The sequence below is a fragment of the Rattus norvegicus genome, chromosome 4 (genome assembly GCF_036323735.1).
Source record: "Rattus norvegicus strain BN/NHsdMcwi chromosome 4, GRCr8, whole genome shotgun sequence".
In the NCBI taxonomy this organism is placed as follows: Eukaryota; Metazoa; Chordata; class Mammalia; order Rodentia; family Muridae; genus Rattus; species Rattus norvegicus.
The window spans coordinates 100740876-100761136 of record NC_086022.1 but is presented as its reverse complement, the minus strand read 5'-3'; the positions used below and the strand labels follow the sequence as shown (position 1 = coordinate 100761136).

At 37.2% G+C, this 20261-nt stretch overlaps 1 non-coding gene and 1 gene segment (V, D, J or C); both read right to left on the bottom strand.

The window, feature by feature from the left end:
- Window positions 1-2826: 2826 nt before the first annotated feature.
- Window positions 2827-3410, bottom strand: LOC690302 (immunoglobulin kappa chain variable 12-41-like). The segment is given in 2 exon segments: window positions 2827-3149; window positions 3279-3410. Coding segments are annotated over 2 exon segments (387 nt in total).
- An 11503-nt stretch (window positions 3411-14913) lies between these two features.
- On the bottom strand, window positions 14914-15018 carry LOC120102589 (U6 spliceosomal RNA). Its single transcript, XR_005504224.1, has one exon. It is a non-coding gene; the product is annotated as a U6 spliceosomal RNA (small nuclear RNA).
- Between the last annotated feature and the right edge of the window lie 5243 nt (window positions 15019-20261).

The window sequence follows — 20261 nt, the reverse complement described above, 5'->3', positions numbered from 1 at the left end:
GAGGACCTAGGTTCATTATCATTATCCACATGGTGGCTTGAAAACACTCTAGATCCACGGGATCCAAATAATTAACCTGAAAATGTACATGTGATTAAGTGTATATGGAATTATTAACATTTGATATCTTGGAATATTCGTGTACTCAGAAATGCATATTTGCATTAAATAAAAAAGTAATGAAAAAGAAGCCATGACTTTAAAAGAGAGTAAATAAGGATATTTGTGAAGATTTGGAGAGAAGAAAGGAAGAAATGTCATAATTAAAATGCAATCTCACAAAAAAAATAGAAAAAGTAGTAGCTGCATCATCTCAATAACATCTGCAAATACCTTTGAAAGGACTATATAAGTATTCATTTATTTCCCAGAATTAGTTCATATCTGAGAGCCTACGGCATGAAAGTAAACAGAATAAGTAAGTTCTCTATTGAACCAGGCAGAAATCAAAATAAGTGCAACTAACAGACTGGAGCTATTCTTTTTAAGATGAGGATACTCCCTACAGATATACACATATTGTCTCTGATCTCAACCAGCAGAGGTCATGCCCTCTTAATGCATCACTGACCTGGCTGCAGCTGTTCCTAGCCTTTGAAGGTTTGCATATACCCAGAGCACAGCCCACTGATGTGAGGACTTCTCTATCTCCAGGCCATACCCTGTGCTAGAGTCAGCCTCACTCATGTCACACACAGACAAGAGTGCTCCTAGTCAGATCCTGGGGTTGCTGCTGCTCTGGCTTACAGGTGAAGAAGACTGAATAAAAGGAATGTCATACATATGGCTGTTGTTAGTGCTCCATGGTCTCCATAAACGTCTTATATATGACAGAATAAATTGTGTGGGAATTTGTTTTCAATTTCCACTATCAGGTGCAAGATGTGATATCATGATGACTCAGTCTCCTGCCTCTCTATCTGGATCTCTGGGAGAAACTGTCACAATTACATGAAAGAAAGTCATGATATCAGCAGGTAATTATCACGGTATTAGCAGAAACCAGGGAAATCTCCTAAGCTCCTGATCTATGGTGCAGATGTTTTGGAAGATGATGTCCCATCAAGTTCATTGGCAGTGGATCTGGCACACAGTTTTCTCTCAAAATCAGCAGCCCACATCCCGATGATACTGCAATGTATTACTGCCAACAGGGTTACAGTGATCCTCCCACAGTGATTCAAGCCATGGCATAAACCACCCAGGGAAGAAGAAGAAAGAGCACGAGCTTCCACAATTCTCCTTCTGTGGTCTCCAGATGCTGCAACTGTTTCCTGTTGCTAAGACATAAAGGTCAACGTAATGTTTTTGTTCAGCGTTCAGGTGAACTTTAATATGTCCAAATTTTATGTCATGCCCTAAGCAGGAATCAGCCTCACCCAAGTGACACACAGACATGAGTGCTCCCACTCAGATAATGGGGTTGCTGCTGCTACAGCAGTCAGCCATAGTGAGAACAGATTATTCTTTGAATCTAAAGTCCAGTTTTTACTGAAAGAAAGGCTTCCTGATCCCATGATTCTCAGCTGTGTGGTCAACTCTCATATGCATGGAAGGAATGAGGGTTTCCTCCATTACCTGTTTGTTCATTTCTGTCCTTATTAGGAAGGCAAATGTCTCAACTGCTTTTCCATTGCTGTAACAGCAATGTATGTATGTATGACCGAGGTAACTCAAAAAGAAAGTATTTAATCTTTGAACGTTTGTTTTAAGAGAATTAACCCGTTTTCTACATGGTAGTAAATGGGGCATCAGGCAGGGAGACATGGTTTTGGGGAACAAGTATGTGGTTATACACTAAATCTTCACGACATCAGCACAATTTTAGAGGCATAAATAAGAACAGAAGTCTATCTACCTGATTTTATTGGTATCAGCATCAGTTAGAATGCATATAGAAAAAGAAAATAAAAGCCACCTAAAGGAAGTAAGTGTTTTAATATAAGTAATAAGAGCATGCGTAGCATATACAGCCACCAAACTTAATAAGATGGATGAAGCAAAGAAGTGCAGGCTGACAGGAACTGGATGTAGATCTCTCCTGAGAGATACAGCCAGAATATGGCAAATACATATGCGAATGCCAGTAGCAAACCACTGAACTGAGAACTGGAATCCCTTTGAAAGAATCAGATGAAGGACTGAGAGAGCTTGAAGGGACTTGAGACTCCATATAAACAACAATGCCAACCAACCAGAGCTTCCAGGGACTAAGCCACTACCCAAAGCCTATACATAGACTGACCCTGGGTTGCAACTGCATAGTTAGCAATTAATAGCCTAGTAAGGGCACCAGTTGCAGGGGAAGCCCTTGGTCCTGACAACGCTGTACCCCCTGTGAATGGATTCTTGGGTGGACAGCAGTAATGAGGAGAGGATGTGGAGGGGAACACCCTTATAAAGAAGGAAGGGGAGTGGTTAGGGGGGTGTTGGCATGGAAACCAGGAAAGGGAATAATAATCGAAATGTAAATAAGAAATACCCAAGTTAATAAAGATGAAAAAACAAGCATAAACAAACGTACCATGGTTAATGCATTCAGTGTCTTAAGGAGGATTATCAAGATACAAAGAACACATTCCTCAGCTGTGTGAGTGTTTGTGTGTGTGTGTAAAGTTATTCTTTTCTTGGAAACTATGAGAAATATGTCCTGTTTTAATGCTATTTTGGAAGAATAAATTAGGATATGAAAGTTACTCTGATCCTCATGCAAAAGCATCACAATGACCTTTGAATTTAGACCAAGAGAAACAGTCTCAGCAGCCAAAGACACCAATACAAGCATTTGCAGTAGAGTGGGCTCTCACTTCTGCTTCCCTGGGTGGTTTATGTCATGGCCTGAATCACTGTGGGAGGATTACTATAACGCTGTAGACAGTAATAGATTCCAGTATCTTCAACCTGTAGTCTGCTGATCTTAAGAGAATACTGTGTACCAGATCTACTGCCGCTGAACCTTGATGGGATCCCGTCTGCCAAGCTGGTTGCACTATAGATCAGGAGTTGAGGAGATTTCCCTGGTTTCTGCTGATACCATGCTAACCAATTACCAATGTCCTGGCTTGCCTGGCATGTGATCGTGACAATTTCTTCCGGAGACGCAGACAGGGAAGCAGGAGACTGTGTCATCTGGATGTCACATTTACCACCTGAGATTGAAAATTGAAAAAGAAATCCCACACAATTTATCTTGTTAAAGACAACATTTATGGACACCATGCATGGAGCACTTACCACACTGATCTGTATAAATTTTCAGTTTATTCAGTCTTCCTTACCTGTAAGCCAGAGTATCAGTAACCCAAGGAGTTGAGTGGGCACGTTCATGTTTCTGTGTAACATGTGTGAAGCTGACTCCAGCACGAGGTGAGACCTGACTATAAAGAAGTCAACTGAAGAGTGGGCTGGGCTCTGGGCACATGCAAATCAGCAACTGTAGGAATGGCCATGGCACTGGTCAGGTCAGTGACTCATTAGAGGCCTGTGGTCCTCTTATGCTTTAGATCAGAGAGGCAGTACGGGTTTATATGGGTTTATTTGTAGAGAATGTGCTCCCCTTGGGATAGCAGAAGCAGCAGCAACAACAACAACGAATCACCAGGCTATGAGATGCATATTGTTTGATTTTTGTCATATTCATTATATGACTTTCTGTTTTATTTCTCTTATAGCAGGGCCTGGAACATACAGTAAATTTTAAACAGTATATAAATGCTTATAGGGTAAATTCATATTTACCTGTGAAGGTTATTGAGGTGGTGTAGCTTCAAATTTTTTTCTGTCATATGTGAGATTAGATTTTAATAATAAATTTTGTCTCTTTTATTTCTTCCCTCTAAAATCTCCCAAATATCCCTTTTCCTTTACTTGTAATTCATCACCTCTTTTTCCTTTAACTGTTACTGCATAATTGAATGTATGTACACACACTCATACACATACATACACACACATACACACAAAAAATACACACACATATATACACACACATACACACACATACACACACACACACATATATATATATGTATATATATATATATATATATATATATATATATATATATATACAGGGTTGATCATTATCGTACAGTCAATCAATTGTTATGCTCTCCCCTAGAGAGAAAGACCTCTCCTGCTCCTAGCTTTTTCCAGTTCTGTATACTTCTTTTTGTAGAACTGAGATAATATGGGGTTTATCCCATCCAGTATGGCAAATTCAGTGGTGTCCTACTTTTTTCAGCTCACCTTTGGGCAGTTATTTCGGTGAGATTTTGCATGTATGTCTTCTGATATTCATAGGAGATATACTCTCAGAGCAAACTCCCCAATCTTCTGATTCTTACAGTGTTTCAACTCCACTGTTCCAAATTTTTCCCAAGCCTTGTGCATGGAAAAGGTTGTAAATGTATCCACATGATTGAGATACACAATTCCTCATGGAACTCAGAAAGGATCATTTTAATAACAATGATTCCCAGAAGAATAAGAGAATAATAATGGAAGACATGGTTTGTGGAGAAGGGCAGGAGCTTTCAAAACATTAATTTTTTCAGGTAATCTTATTTTACTCTATTTTTGACAGAGAAGCTACCCAAGAACTACTGACATCAAGACCAGAGAAATTCATGGGTTTCTCTCCTTCCATCTATGCCTATGAGCTCTTTGCCGAGATTAGGCTGGAATTATATATAAGCCCAATATTTCCGAGAGGCTTCACATTATTGTACTTTAGTTATTGTATATTGATACAATTTATTGTCTTTTAAGAATATATAACCCTATTAAAAATGGGGTTCAGACATAAAAAAAGAATTCACAGCTGTGGAATGCCGAATGGCTGAGAAACACCTAAAGAAATGTTCAACATCTTTAGTCATAAGGGAAATGCAAATCCAAACAACCCTGAGATTTCACCTCACACCAGTGAGAATGGCTAAGATCAAAAACTCAGGTGACAGCAAATGCTGTCGAGGATGTGGAGAAAGAGGAACACTCCTCCATTGTTGGTGGGATTGCAGACTGGTACGACCATTCTGGAAATCAGTCTGGAGGTTCCTCAGAAAATTGGACATTGAACTGCCTGAGGATCCAGCTATATCTCTCCTGGGCATATACCCAAAAATGCCCCAACAAATAAAAAAGACATGTGCTCCACTATGTTCATAGCAGCCTTATTTATAATAGCCAGAAGCTGGAAAGAACCCAGATGCCCTTCAACAGAGGAATGGATACAGTAAATGTGGTACATCTACACAATGGAATATTACTCAGCTATCAAAAACAATGACTTTATGAAATTCATAGGCAAATGGTTGGAACTGGAAAATATCATTCTGAATGAGGTAAGCCAATCACAGATAAACATACATTGTATGCACTCATTGATAAGTGGCTATTAGCCCAAATACTTGAATTACCCTAGATGCCTAGAACACATGAAACTCAAGATGGATGATCAAAATGTGAATGCTTCACTCCTTCTTTAAAAGGGGAACAAGAATACCCTTGGCAGGGAATAGAGAGGCAAAGATTAAAACAGAGACAGAAGGAACACCCATTCAGAGCCTGCCCTACATGTGGCCCATACATATACAGCCACCCAATTAGACAAGATGGATGAAGCAAAGAAGTGCAGGCAGATAGGAGTCAGATGTAGATCTCTCCTGAGAGACACAGAACAGGAATGTACCTATTGAAGTAACCAGAGAAAGAACTGGAAGAGCTTGAAGGGCTCGAGACCCCATATGAACAACAATGCCAAGCAACCAGAGCTTCCAGGAACTAAGCCACTACCTAAAGACTACACATGGATTGACCCTGGACTCTGACCTCATAGGTAGCATTGAATATCCTAGTAAGGTCACCAGTGTAAGGGGAAGCCCTGGGTCCTGCTAAGACTGAACCCCCAGTAAGCGTGATTGTTGGGGGGAGGGAGGCAATGCGGGGAGGATACCGGGAAAGGGAATAACACTCGAAATGTAAATAAGAAATACTCAAGTTAATAAAAAAAAAAAAAAGAAGTGTAAAAAAAAAAAGATACTGATCCTGGACTCCAACCTCATAGGTAGCAATGAATAGCCTAGTAAAGCACCAGTGGAAGGGGAATCCCTTGGTCCTGCCAAGACTGAACCCCAGTGAACGGGAGTGTTGGGGGGGTGGTAATAGGGGAGGAGGATGGTTAGGGGAACAACCGTATAGAAGGGGAAGGGTTAGGGGATGTTGGCCTGGAAAGTGGGAAAGGGAATAACAATCGAAATGTAAATAAGAAATACCCAATTTAATAAACATGAAAAAAAGAATATTAGTTTTCTATCAGTAATATCATCCATGTCTTTGAATGTACAATTGTTCTAATTGCATGTGTTATGGGTATCATGCCTTCTCCAGAAACTAATACGAGATGAATCTTAATTTAATTTCAGAACAATGGAATTCAATCTCTTTGGTGAGAGAGAATGTACAGAAGTGAACATAGAAGCTAAACAGAGGGAGATCACATAATGGGTACCAAGTACATCCTAATTGGGAGTAAAGTTAGGGTGGATTTACTGTGAGTTTCCACGATCCATTGAATGGAAAGAGTTTGCATGTATATGTAATCATTTTGTAGGATGTAAAAGTCTTCCAAGGTGATGATACCCATGAGGGGCCGGAAAATGATATTGGGGACAAAATTACCGTCAAGATGAAGTGTTGGAATATATTTAAAAATAATTAACCTGAAATTGATGAAAAGTGTGACTAAAGTAAGTTTTATAGTGCTTGCTAAAAACAGTACATCCAAGAGTCTTCAGTAGGGATGAATTATGACCCATACCCTGATTCTACCCGTTATTATGCATCTATTCACACATGTATGTTTTCATTAAGCAATTACATCGCACACTCAAATATATGGAATCCATCAAATTGATAACTTTATTTCACAGTTGGTAGTAAATAATTTGAAAAATTAGAGGGAAAGAAATCATTTCCATAGATTAATATCATTAGCAATAATCAAGGTTAAAAAAAAAACCCACAAAAAATGGAAAAAAAGGACTTCTCAAAATCCTTGCCTGTCTTTTCACATCCTTTAATGATCTGTTGAGGTGAGTGTGGAAGTCAAACTCCATATCTGTTATTTAGGGGAAGCTTTTCCTGCCATATTTCCTGATGTGATTTCATCCCATGGCCTTTACATTTTTCACGTTGAAAATTACTAGATGTCAACAAGCAACCTCCCCCCAGGTTATAATGATAAACAATCCAGCTGCTTCAGCAACACTGTAGTGGATTATAATAGATGAATTGAAAATGAAAGAGGAGTTACTCTTACCCTTCTGCCAAGGAAGGTAATTATTCAGGGCCATTGTCCTAAGACAGGTGTTTTTACATCTACAACACAAAGAATTGCTAGGATCTCTAGTCTCCCATGACTAAATGGTGCCCAGACCATTCTCACAGAAGTAGATAAAGACAAGGAGAAAATGCTGATGACAAGTGAACAGGAAACTAACTAGAAACTTCTCTTGCTCCTAGTGTTACAGTGATTGATACTAGATACCAGCCCACAGTCTGGTGATCTTTGTTTGATAGACCTGTATTATGTCCTCCCCCTGCTGGAGAGATTGCAAAAATGAAGACAAAGTTGAGTCTTTGTTCTTGTTGGGCCTAGGAAAAAGCTGAAATATTGTTAATAGAAATTGTAATGTACTCAGGAAAAATAATGAACTGAATATGAGCCTGTTTCTTCCTGTTAATATACAACAAAACCATTACGAAGAATAATGTGTAGGCTATCAAACTTAAATACATGCAGAACACACACACACACACACACACACACGCACACACACACACACGCACACACACACACACGCACACACACACACACGCACACACACACACACGCACACACACACACATCTCTATGTATATGGAGTCTAATTCTTACTACTAAGGAAGAAGAAGATATTATAAGAGTATTTAGCTTAATTGATAGACTTTTTCCTAGTATTAAAAATATTTAAGAGCATTGCATGAACAGGGCATGCTGATGACTCCTGTAGTCCCAGATCTTTAATGTAGGAAGCAGTAATTCTAGAACTTTAATGTCATCCTCTACTACAAGTTTAAAGTAATCAGTTCTACATGAGCCCTGGATTTGATCAGAAAAAAGTATTTTTTGAAGTCATTTAAGAAACAAAGATGATAATATATTAAACACAGATTCAAAAGTTAAAGTATTGAGCAGTTATTGCTTATTCCTTATGGAGACTTTCAATCTGCATTTGAGTTATTTCAAATAAAACCATGTAGACTCGAAAAATTATTAGCCAAGAATAAAACTAATACACCTAACTCTTATAAAACTTCATTATTTTATAATAAATTTATGGAACTTCGTGAGTTTTGATCATTAACACTTAAAACTATGTCAATTTCGTTGGTATCGATATTTCCTAACTATTTAAAGACTTAGGGTTGCTTTTTTCCTGAAAATTTCTGGGTCTCACAGAGCTCTGACTGTTCTCAAACTTGTATTAGATGATGATTTTGAATTTCTGCCACCACTCTCAAGAGCTGGGACTACACGCTTGCCGAAATTACCTAAGTCCTGCAATGCTTGTGGGTGTAATCTAGGTTTTTGTTCTGTTTTGTTTTTTGGTCATAGGAGGAAAGAAGTCTGTAATTGTGGATTGATGTCTATATGCAAGTGAGGGAAGGCACAAGATAAAGCAAGGCCTGTGATTGGGCAGTGAAAAAGTATGCTTGGCAAAGTGATTTGGAGAGAGGAGACAGAGGAGGAGGAAGAGAGGGTGATAAAGACTAAGATGAAGGCAAAGAAGAATGACCTGGGTCTGTGTGGCCTCAAAGTGTCACATGTAGTTATGAATATTTTATAAGGGTTGGATTTTTATAGGACAATTTGTCTTATCTAGGTGGGTAGTTTACATCAATATTAATTGACTCTAAATTTATTGTCTGGATGATTTTTGGAGTAAGTATTTACTGATATAAATCTGATAATTACAAGATTCTAGAGTTTTGATTTTGATAGAATATTGGGAATTATGGCAATAACATCAGAGGGCAGATGCTTGGATTGTGAACAGAGTTCACAGCAGAGAGTTGCAAGAGGGTAGGTGCCTCAGGGTCCTGAGTGTAGCTGGTGGCAATGTGGAGCTAGCCATATAGGAGGAGAGACTGCTGGAGACAGAGTAGCAGGAGGTAGTGTTACATGGTGCATGTGCCCCACATCTATATTTTTTTCTCCATCTTTATTAAATTGGGTATTTCTTATTTACATTTAAATTGTTATTACCTTTCCCGGTTTCCAGGCAAACATCCCACTAACTCATCCTCTCCCCTTCTATATTATATTATTTACTACTACAGGTGTCTAACCAACCTTTTAGACAAGAATCCACTAAAAATTTAAGATTACATGGACTCAATCACAGGAACCTTGACACAAAGGAACACAGGGAGAGAGAATCTCAGCTCCCAGACACTAGGTCCCCTGCTGTGAAAAGAAACGAGCTGATCTGGCTAAGGGAATAGAGAGTGTGGCTTAATTCAAAGACTGCTTTTTTTGCTTTTAGAATAGAGTTTTATAAACAGTTTGTCCAAATCACATGGGAAATTTCACTCACAATTCTGAACTAAGATTAAAAAAAAATAGAAGTCTGTAGCACCAGGCAGAGTGCATAACAGATATATTATATATATATATATATATATATATATATATAATATGTAACAAGATATTTATTATATAACTTGTTAGTGTAGTGAGTAGAGGTCTGAGTATCCAGGTGGAGAGCTTAACAGATGGTATAAAGATATAATGCTCCAATAAGTCATACATATTCTCTCTAATGTGGTCTCCACAGGAAATTTTGGTTAAAATCATGATTTGAAAAGCTGCCTACTTCTTACTAACAGCTATTAGTAGAACTTTGATTAAATTGTTTTTATACTTAGAAGGAACGAATACAGATTTTGCTTGAGTTATGTGGGAAATTCTATCCACAGTTCACAATTAGTACAGCGAAAAATGTCATGGCTCCAAGCAGAGAGCATAATAGATTAAAAAAAAAACCTGCCTATTTCTTATAGGCAGGTATTAGTAGAAGTTTGCTTTAAAGATGTTATTTTAGGGTCTACAGAAAGTTCATATTCTCTAATGTGGGTTCAATGGGAATTTTGGGTTTATTTCCTGGCATGATAGATTGGACAAGCCTAAGAATAGGATCATATAATATTTTAGTTTAGAGTTCATTTGCTCTTATATTGTTTCAATTTTCTGGGTGCCAACTGAAGGATATGCTGACTTGGGGAAAGGATTTTATATTTGTGTTTTTAGAAAATGAGCCCTGGATCCAATCCTTAGCACCACAAGAAAAACTACTTTGTTAAATGTCATTTAACCACAGTAACTAAATATAAACTTAGCTTTGAAATACAAAAGAAAAAGAAAAAGAAAGGTGATTAGGATCTAGATATCTCACTGAGCTATATGGATTATATTTGATAGAGGGGTGCACTAGATTCAAAGGAATAAAACAACAAAAAGAATTTAATTCTAACCAGTCTGTACACACCACACAGACTGATACAATCCATACAGATATCTTTATGATACTAAAATTTTGTTTGGAGATTCATATATTAGAGAATGTACAGCTTTGGTGAGTTTCATCATCAGACATGCTGAACTGACCTGCTTGAGCTCCAGATCTTAAAGACTTTCAGCCATATCCAGTCAGGATAAACACAGAGACTACAGTGATCGTTGGTGTGGACTTCTTAAGGCCTGACCAGGTTCCTAATTTTTCCTACCCCTACACACCCGCAATATATCTCAATGTCCATACCCAGCCTGAAGAAGGTGTGAAGTGTTGTCGACCCAGTGTCCTGGACTTGGGGGATTTGAGGGTGGTTGTTTTGAGGTTGTTATTCTGGGGAATTTAGAAATTATCATATTTTAACAGATATTTCTAATCTAGAAATGACTGTACATCCATAATGTAATTTTGTTGTGATTCCTTTTATTCATTCCTAAATCGAAGTTATAATCTCTGACATTGGTACAGAATTTATTTAATACAAATTTAAGGATTTCATTGATATCAATTTCTTATTGATATATAATTGTGATTGATATTGTTACTCTCATACAGACATTATGCCTATACAATATATTTAAATATACAAGACTTAGACCCTGTCTTATAACTGCTATTAAAAACTGCTTTTAAGTGATTAAGCAGTATGAGTTAAGGGCCAGATATTAGATTCATGGCTCTGAGTTTACTATTAGAGTATTTTTAAGATAATTTTTAGAAATAGGTAAGAGTAGTTAATGGATAACAATCTAGATTACTTTAAATGAATAGATGGTTTTCAGAAATGTCAGAAATTCACAAAATGTGACATTTAATGTTGTTTATTCTTTAGTTGTTGAGAAATATCTGCTCCTAGAAGCAGATCCCCTATTTGGATTAAAAAAATGAGTGTCTCTACCCACAGGTGAGGTAATAAATTGTGGCTAGGTAGCCACTGGACAGAAATTGCCTATTTCATCTGCAGACAAGTTACTGTCCAAGAAATGACACACTACACAGAAGAGTTGACTGATAATCTCTGCCAAGCCAGAATAATCAGCTCTTCAAAATTGTGTTACAAAGCTCTGTCAGATGATCCTGAGCCAGAAGGCTGAAGCCTGATGTTTGTATATGTTGTATATGTTGCTAACAAGGGAATGGACAGGTTGGCAGTTGTCTCTTCAACTTGTCTCAGTTTGGTAAGCCGAGTTAGGCTTCCTTTATTTTCAGATAGGATTGGTCTTTCTTAGATTTCTGAAGGGGTTGATGACTAATTACCCAGGTGATTCAACATTGAGATTACATACTTAATTAGATAATTTCAGATAATATACAAGATAGCCAAGATATAACACATGGATTTGAAGCCTTTCTTCGGGAGAGTTAGGTTAGGATAAATAGGTAGATTATCGAGTATTCATTGAATTGACAAAAATGACGACTTGGGTGTTAGGTATATTTTATCCTTTATAAATCATAGAATGGTAATTGTGCTCAGCTTATATCTGAAAGAAAAGATCTTTTTTTAATTATGCAGAAAGGGTAAAATGTGTATTGGTGTCTACATGCAGGTGAAGGCAGGCACAAGATACAGCAATGGCTGTGATTGGGTGGTGAAAAAGTATGGTGGACACAATTTTGGAGAAAGGAGACAGGAGGGGAAGAAGAGAAGAACCAAGATGGAGGAAAAGAAGGATGACCTGGATCTGTGTGGCCTTAAAGAAGACAGTAGTTATGAATATTTCATAAGGGAGGGATTTTATAGGACAATTTGTCTTATCTACATGCGTAGTTTATATCAATATTAATTGGCTTTAGTTTATTGTGTAGATATTTTGTAGAGTGAGAATTTATTGATATAAATCTGATTGACAAATTACAAGCTTATTGAGTTTTGATTTTATGGGTTACTGAGAACTGTGACTATAACTACCAGGGCAGATGCTGAGAAAATGAGCAGACTCCACACCAAAAAATGTTGCCTTCCTCTTGCCTTTATGATGGTGCTTCTCCACCTGCCTACCCACTCCTGTCTCAAGGCCTGAGCATTACCCTGTCCTGGGTCATCAAACCCCCACAGGACAAAGGGGATCCTATCCTATTGATGCCAGTTAAAGTCATCCTCTGCTACACATGCCGTGGGTCCCCTGATATGTTCTCTTTCATTAGTGGTTTAAATCCTGGAGCTTTGGGTGGAATGCACACATGTTTGATGTGTGCATTCACATCTGTATTGTTCAGGCTCTGGCAGACCCTCTCAGGGCACAGCTATACCAGGCTCCTGTCAGCAAGTACTTCTTGGCATCAGCAATAGTGTCTTGGTTTGGTATCTGAAGATGGGATGGATTCCTAGGAAGAGAATCCCTAGATGACCTTTCATACGTTTCTCTTCAACTATTTATTCCTGCACTTCCAAGAGTATTTTCTTCCCCTTCACAGTAGGACTGTGGAATCCACACATTGGTGTGGTCTTCTGTCTTCTTCCATTTTATATGTTCTGTGATCAACAGTATTCCGACCTTCTTTTTGGCTATTATTCACTTATCAGTGAGTATATACCGTGTGTGTTCCTTTGTGATTGCATTATCTCACTCAAGAAGAAATTTTCTACTTTCATCATTCACCAAGAATCTCATTAAGTCATTGTTTTTAATAGCTGAGTAGTACTCCTGTGTGTAAATGTACCACATTTTCTGAATCCATTCCTCTGACAAGGAACACCTGGGTTATTTCCAGCTTCTGGCTCTTATAAGGAAAGGTGCTATAAGTATGTTAGAGCATGGCTCCTTGTTATATGTTGGAGCATCTTTTGAGTATATGCCCAAGAGTGATGTAGTTAGGTCTACAGTAAATATTCTTTCCAATGTATTGAGGAACAACAAAACTGATTCCCAAAGTCGAGTTACCAGCTTGTAGTCCCACCAGCAAAGGAGGAATATTCCTCTGTCTCCACATTCTCGCCAGAATATGTTGTCACCAGAGTTTTTGATCTTAGCTATTCTGACTTATGTACGGTACAATCCCAGGGTCGTTTTTATTTACACTTCCCTGATGATTAAGGTTGTTGATCATTTCCTTAATTGCTCCTCAGGCATTTGAGATTCCTTTGTTGTAAAATATCTGTTTAGATCTGTACCCCATTCTTTAATATGGTTATTTGGTTCTCTGAAGTCTAACTTCTTGAGGTTTTTGCATACATTGGGTATTTACCCTCTATCAGATGTAGGATTGATAAAGATCTGCTGAGACAAATGTATATCCTTTTTTATTTTTTACAGTGAAATGTGCTATAGATATCTGTTATGTTCATTAGGTTCATAACATTTGTCTATTTCACTGTCTCTTTGTTTAGTTTCTGTTTCCATGATGAGAGTGAGGGGTTAAAGTCTCCTACAATTACTATAAGGTTCAATCTGTGCTTTGAGATTCAGTAATATTTCTTTTACAAATGTTGGTGCCCTTGCATTTGAGGCATAGTTGTTCAGAATTAGGAGTTCATATTTGTGGATTATTTCTTTGATTAGTATATAGTGTTCTCCATCTTTTTGATAATGTTTGGTTGAAAGTCTATTTTTATTAGATACTAGAATTGTAACCCAAGCTTATTTCTTGGGAGCATTTGCCGGGAAAATTTTTGCCTTTGACTTTGGGGTAGTATCTGTCTTTCTCACTTACATATGTTTTCAGTATCCAGCAAATAGCTGGGTCCTTTATGTATCCAACCTGTTTATTTATGTCTTTTTGTTTATGAATTGAGTCCATTGATGTTGATAGATATTAAGGACCAATGAATGCTGCTTATTTTGTGGTTAGACATGGAATTATTATTGTGTGGTTCTCTTCTTTTGGGTTTGCTCTGAGATTATTTTCTTGTATTTATTGGCTGTAGTTTTCCTCCTTGTTTTGGAGTTTTCGTTCTATTATCCTCTGTAGGAATGGATTGGTAGAAAGATATTGTGTAAGTTTGGTATTGGCATGGAATATTTTGGTTTCTCCCTTTACGGTAATTGAGAGTTTTGCTGAGTATACTAGCCTGGGCTCACAATTTTGTTCTCTTGGTGTCTGTATGACATCTGCCAGGGATCGTCTTACTTTTAGAGACTGTTGAGAAGTCTGGTGTAATTCTGATGGGTCTGCCCTTATATATTACTTGAACTTTCTCCCTTACTGCTTTCAATACTTTTTCTTTGTTCTGTGCATTTTGTGGTTTAATTATTGTGTAATAGAGAGAATTTATTTTCTGGTCCCACCTGTTTGGTTTCTGTGGTTTTCATGTATGTTTAAAGGCATCTCTTTATTTAGGTTAGAGAAGTTGTCTAAATATATGGAATGCTTCATGAGTCTATGTGTCATCCTTGAGTAGGAGCCATGCTAGTTCTCTGTATTGTTACAATTTTAGTATATGTGCTGCCAATGTGAGCAGCAGTGTGATTTTCTTTTGAGAAATCTCATTATTTCACATATTTCTATAGATAATTCATTATGGATGCAAGGAAGTTTTAACCAGAAGTCCAAAAATTAGATTATAGTTGGAATATCATATTATTAGATTTAAGAAAATGGAATGTACTGGAAGATGAGACTCCACCATAGTATAAGGGGACTGATTTAGTGTGTCCAGAGACTGACACAGGGAACTAAGCAACAGAATCCAAGACTACTTGGCATCATCAGAGCCCAGTTCTCCCACCAAAGCAAATATTGGATATCCACACACATTTGAAAAACAAGATTTGGACTTAAAATCACATTTCATAATGGTGATTGAGGACTTTAAGAAAGACACAAATGATAACCTTAGAAAAATATGCGACAACCCAAGTAAACCATTAGAAGCCCTTAAAGAGCAAACACAAAAATACCATAAAGAATTTCAGGAAAACACAACCAAACAGGTGAAGGAATTGAACAAACCCATCCAAAATTTAAAAGTGGATATATAAACAATAAAGAAAGAAAAAGGGAAACAAACTTGGAGACAGAAAACCTATGGAAGAGGTCAGGAGTCATAGATGCAAGCATCACCAAGAGAGTAAAAGAGATATAGAAGAGAGAATATCAGAGGTAGATAACAACGACATAACCATCAAAGATAATGTAAAAGGCAAAAATAACCTAGCCCAACACATGCAGGAAATGCAGGACACAATGACAAGAGCTAACCTAAGGATAATATGTATAGAAGAGAGTGAAGACTCCTAATTAAAGGCCCGGAACATACCTTCAACCAAATTATTGAACGAAACTTCACTAACCTAAAGAAAGAAATGCCCATAAACATACAAGAAGCCTACAGAACTCCAAATAGATTGGAACAGAAAAGAAATTCCTCCTATCACGTAAGAGTCAAAACACCAAATGCACAAAAGTGAAAAAAGAATAATAAAAGCAGTAAGGGAAAAATGCCTAGCAACATATAAAAGCAGACCTATAAGAACTAGAGCAGACCTCTCACCAGAGACTATGAAAGTTAGAAGATCCTGGGCAGATGTCATACAGACCCTAAGAGAACACAAATGCCAGTCCAGGCTACTATACCAGCAAAACTCTCAATATAAATGGAGAAACCAAGATATTCTATGAAAAAAACAAATTTACACGATATCTTTCTACAAAAATAGCCCTACAAGGATAATAGATGGAAATGTCCGACACAAGGAGGGAAACTACACCCAAGCAAAAGCAAGAGAATAAACTTCTTGCAACAAAACCAAAATAAGAGACACATACAAACATAATTCCACCTCTAGCAACAAAAACAATAGGAAGCAACAATCACTATTCCTTAATACCTCTTAAAATCAATGGACACAATTCCCCAATAATAAGACATAGACTAAAAAACTGGATACATAAAGAGGACCCAACATTTTGTTGCATACAAGAAGCATATCTCAGGACAAAGACTGACACTGCCTTATCATAAAAGTCTGAAAAACAATTTTACAAATAAATGGTCCAACGAAATAAGCTGGAGTAGTCATTCTAATATTGAGTAAAATTGACTTTCAACCAAACTTCATCAACTTCATATTTATCAAAGAAAAAATCCCCCAAGATGAACTCTCAATCCTATTTATCTATGCTGCAAATGCAAGGGCAACTACGTCCATAAAAGAAACCTTACTGAAGCTCAAATCACTCATTGTACCTCACACAACAATAGTAGAAGATTTCATCACCCCACTCTCATCAATGGTCAGATCATGGCAACAGAAATTAAACAGAGACATAGAAAAACTTACAGAAGTTATAAACCAAATGGATTTAATAAATATTTATAGAACATTTCATTCAAAACAAAAGGATATGCCTTCTTCTTCTTCGCAACTCATGCTACTTTCCCCAAAATTGACCATAAAATTGGTCACAAAACAGGCCTTGACAGATATAAGAAGGTTGAAATAATTTTGTGCATTCTATCAGATCACCACAGACTAAGGCTACTCCTCAATAACAACAATAGCAACCGAAAGCCCACATGTTATTGGAGTTCAACAAAACTGTACTCAATAATAACTTGGTCAAGGGAGAAATAAAGAAAGAAATTAAAGACTTTTTAGAATTTAATGGAAATGAAGGAACAACAAACCCAAACTTATGGGGAATAAATGAAAGCCGAGCTAAGAGGGAAACTCATAGCTCTGCGTGCCTCCAAAAAGAACCAGGAGAAAGCATACATTAGAATCTTGGTAGCACACATGAAAGTTCTGAAACAAAAAGAAGCAAATATATGCAAGGGGAATAGCAGGCAGGAAATAATCCAACTCATGGCTGAAATCAAGCAAGTAGAAACAAAGCTAACTATACAAAGAATCTACAAAACCAGGAGCTGGTTCTTTAAAAAAATCAACAAGAATGATAAACCATTAAGTGGATTAACCAGAGGTCACAGAAATGTATCCAAATTAAGAAAATCAGAAGTGAAAAGGGAGACATAACAACTGAATCTGAGATAATTGCAAAAAAAAAAAAATCACCAGACCTACTACAAAAGCCTATATTCAACAAAACTTAAAAATCAGGAAGAAATGGACAATTCACTCAAAAAATACCAGGTATCAAAGTTAAATCAGGATCAGATGAGACATCTACACAGCCCTATAACTCCTAAAAAATACAAGCAGTTATTAAAAATCTCACAAAAACAATAGCAACAACAAGAACAAAAAGAGCCCAGGAACAGATGGGTTTAGTGCTAAATTCTATCAGATCTTCCTAGAAGAACTCATAAAGATATTGTCCAATCTATTCTGCAAAATAGAAACAGACAGAAAACTACCTAATTTCTTCTATTAAACCAGAATTACACTTAAACATGAACCATTCAAAGATCCAAGAAAGAAAGAGAACTTCAGACCAATTATCCTTATGAACATCGATGAAAAAAATACTCAATAAAATTCTTGCAAACTGAATCTCAGAAAACATCAAAACGGTCATCCATCATGATCAATTGGGCTTTATCCCAGTGATGCAGGGATGGTTCAATATACAGAAATCTTTCAAGGTAATCCACTGTATGAAGAAATTCTAGGGAAAAAAAAACATGATCATTTCATTAGATACTGAGAGAGCATTTGACAAAATTCAACACACCTTCATGATAAAGGTCCTGGAAAGATCAGAAATTCAAGGCCCATAACTATACATATAAAAGCAATATATAGGAACCAAGTACCTAACTTTGAACTAAATGGAGAAAACTTGATGCACTCCCAGTAAAATCGGGGACTAGACAAGGCTGCCCACACTCTCCCTACTTATAAAACATAGTACCTAAATTCCTAGCCAGAGCAATAAGACAATGAAAGGAGGTCAATCTGTAGGATAAAATTTAAATGGGAAGTATTGGCATAACATTAAATGTAAACTTCTTTGATAAGACTTTAGAAAGTTAAACTATAATATAGTGAGAATCTCTAAAACATTAATTAAAAAAAATAAGAAAGGATTATCTGTTGACTCTCAGTTGTTAGGCAGATTTAGCACACATACTCATTGTCTTTCTCCTGAAGCATTTCTGATCCTGGGATGTGTGTAACAATAAATTCAAGTCTAAGCATCTGTAAAAAATAAATATTATTGCTGTGCATGTGAATGTTTTCTACCATGCTTACAAAAACACATCACAGAAGGTGAGTTTTAAGAACACAATGAGAAGTGCCGAAATTATAAACATGAATGTGTTTATAAAGGTCCATAACCTACATAAAGTTGTAATTTTCAAAGAATGGTTTTAAGATGTCTCAGCAACTAAGAGGATTTACTGTTCTTGAAGAGGACCTAGGTTCATTATTAGTATCCACATGATGGCTTGAAAACACTCTAGATCCATGAGATCCAAATAATTAATCTGAAAACTGTACATGTGAGGAAGTGTATATGGAATTATTACCATTTGATATCTTGGAATAATCATGTAGTCAGAAATGCATATTTGCATTCAATAAAAAAAGTAATGAAAAATGAGGCCATGAATTTAAAATGGAGTAAATAGGAATATTTGTGAAGAATTGGAGAGAAGAAAGGACGAAATGTTATAATTAAATGGAATCTTACAAATAAAATTAAAAAAAGTAGTAGCTGCATCATCTCAATAACATCTACAAATACCTATGAGAGGACTATATAATTATTTCTTTATTTCCCAGAATTAGCTCATATCTGAGAGCCTAGGGCATGAAAGGAAACATAATAAGGAAATTCTACATTGAACCACACAGAAATCAAAATAAGTGCAACTCACAGACTGGAGCTGTTCTTTTTAAGATGAGGATACTCCCTACAGATATACACATATTGTCTCTGATCTCAACCAGCAGAGGTCATGGCCTCTTAATGCATCACTGACCTGGCTGCAGCTGTTCCTAGCCTTTGAAGGTTTGCATATACCCAGAGCACAGCCCACTGATGTGAGGACTTCTCTATGACCAGGCCATACCCTGTGCTAGAGTCAGCCTCACTCATGTCACACACAGACAAGAGTGCTCCTAGTCAGATCCTGGGGTTGCTGCTGCTCTGGCTTACAGGTGAAGAAGACTGAATAACAGGAATGTCATACATATGGCTGTTGTTAGTGCTCCATGGTCTCCATAAACGTCTTATATATGACAGAATAAATTGTGTGTGAATTTATTTTCGATTTCCACTATCAGGTGCAAGATGTGATATCAAGATGACTCAGTCTCCTGCCTCTCTATCTGCATCTCTGGGAGAAACTGTCACAATTACATGCCAGACAAGTCAGGATATCAGCAGGTAGTTATCAGGGTATCAGCAGAAAACAGGGAAATCTCCTAAGCTCCTGATCTATGCTGCAGATGTTTTAAAGATGATGTTCCATCAAGGTTCAGTGGCAGTGGATCTGGCACACAGTTTTCTCTCAAAATCAGCAGCCCACATCCCGATGATACTGCAATGTATTACTGCCAACAGGGTTACAGTGATCCTCCCACAGTGATTCAAGCCATGGCATAAACCACCCAGGAAAGAAGAGCAGGAGCTTCCACAATTCTCCTTCTGTGGTCTCCAGCTGCTGCAACTGTTTCCTGTTGGGAAGACATAAAGGTCAACGTAATATTTTTGTTCAGATTCAGGTGAACTTTTATATGTCCAAATTTTATGTCACGCCCTAAGCAGGAATTACCCTCATACAAGTTACAA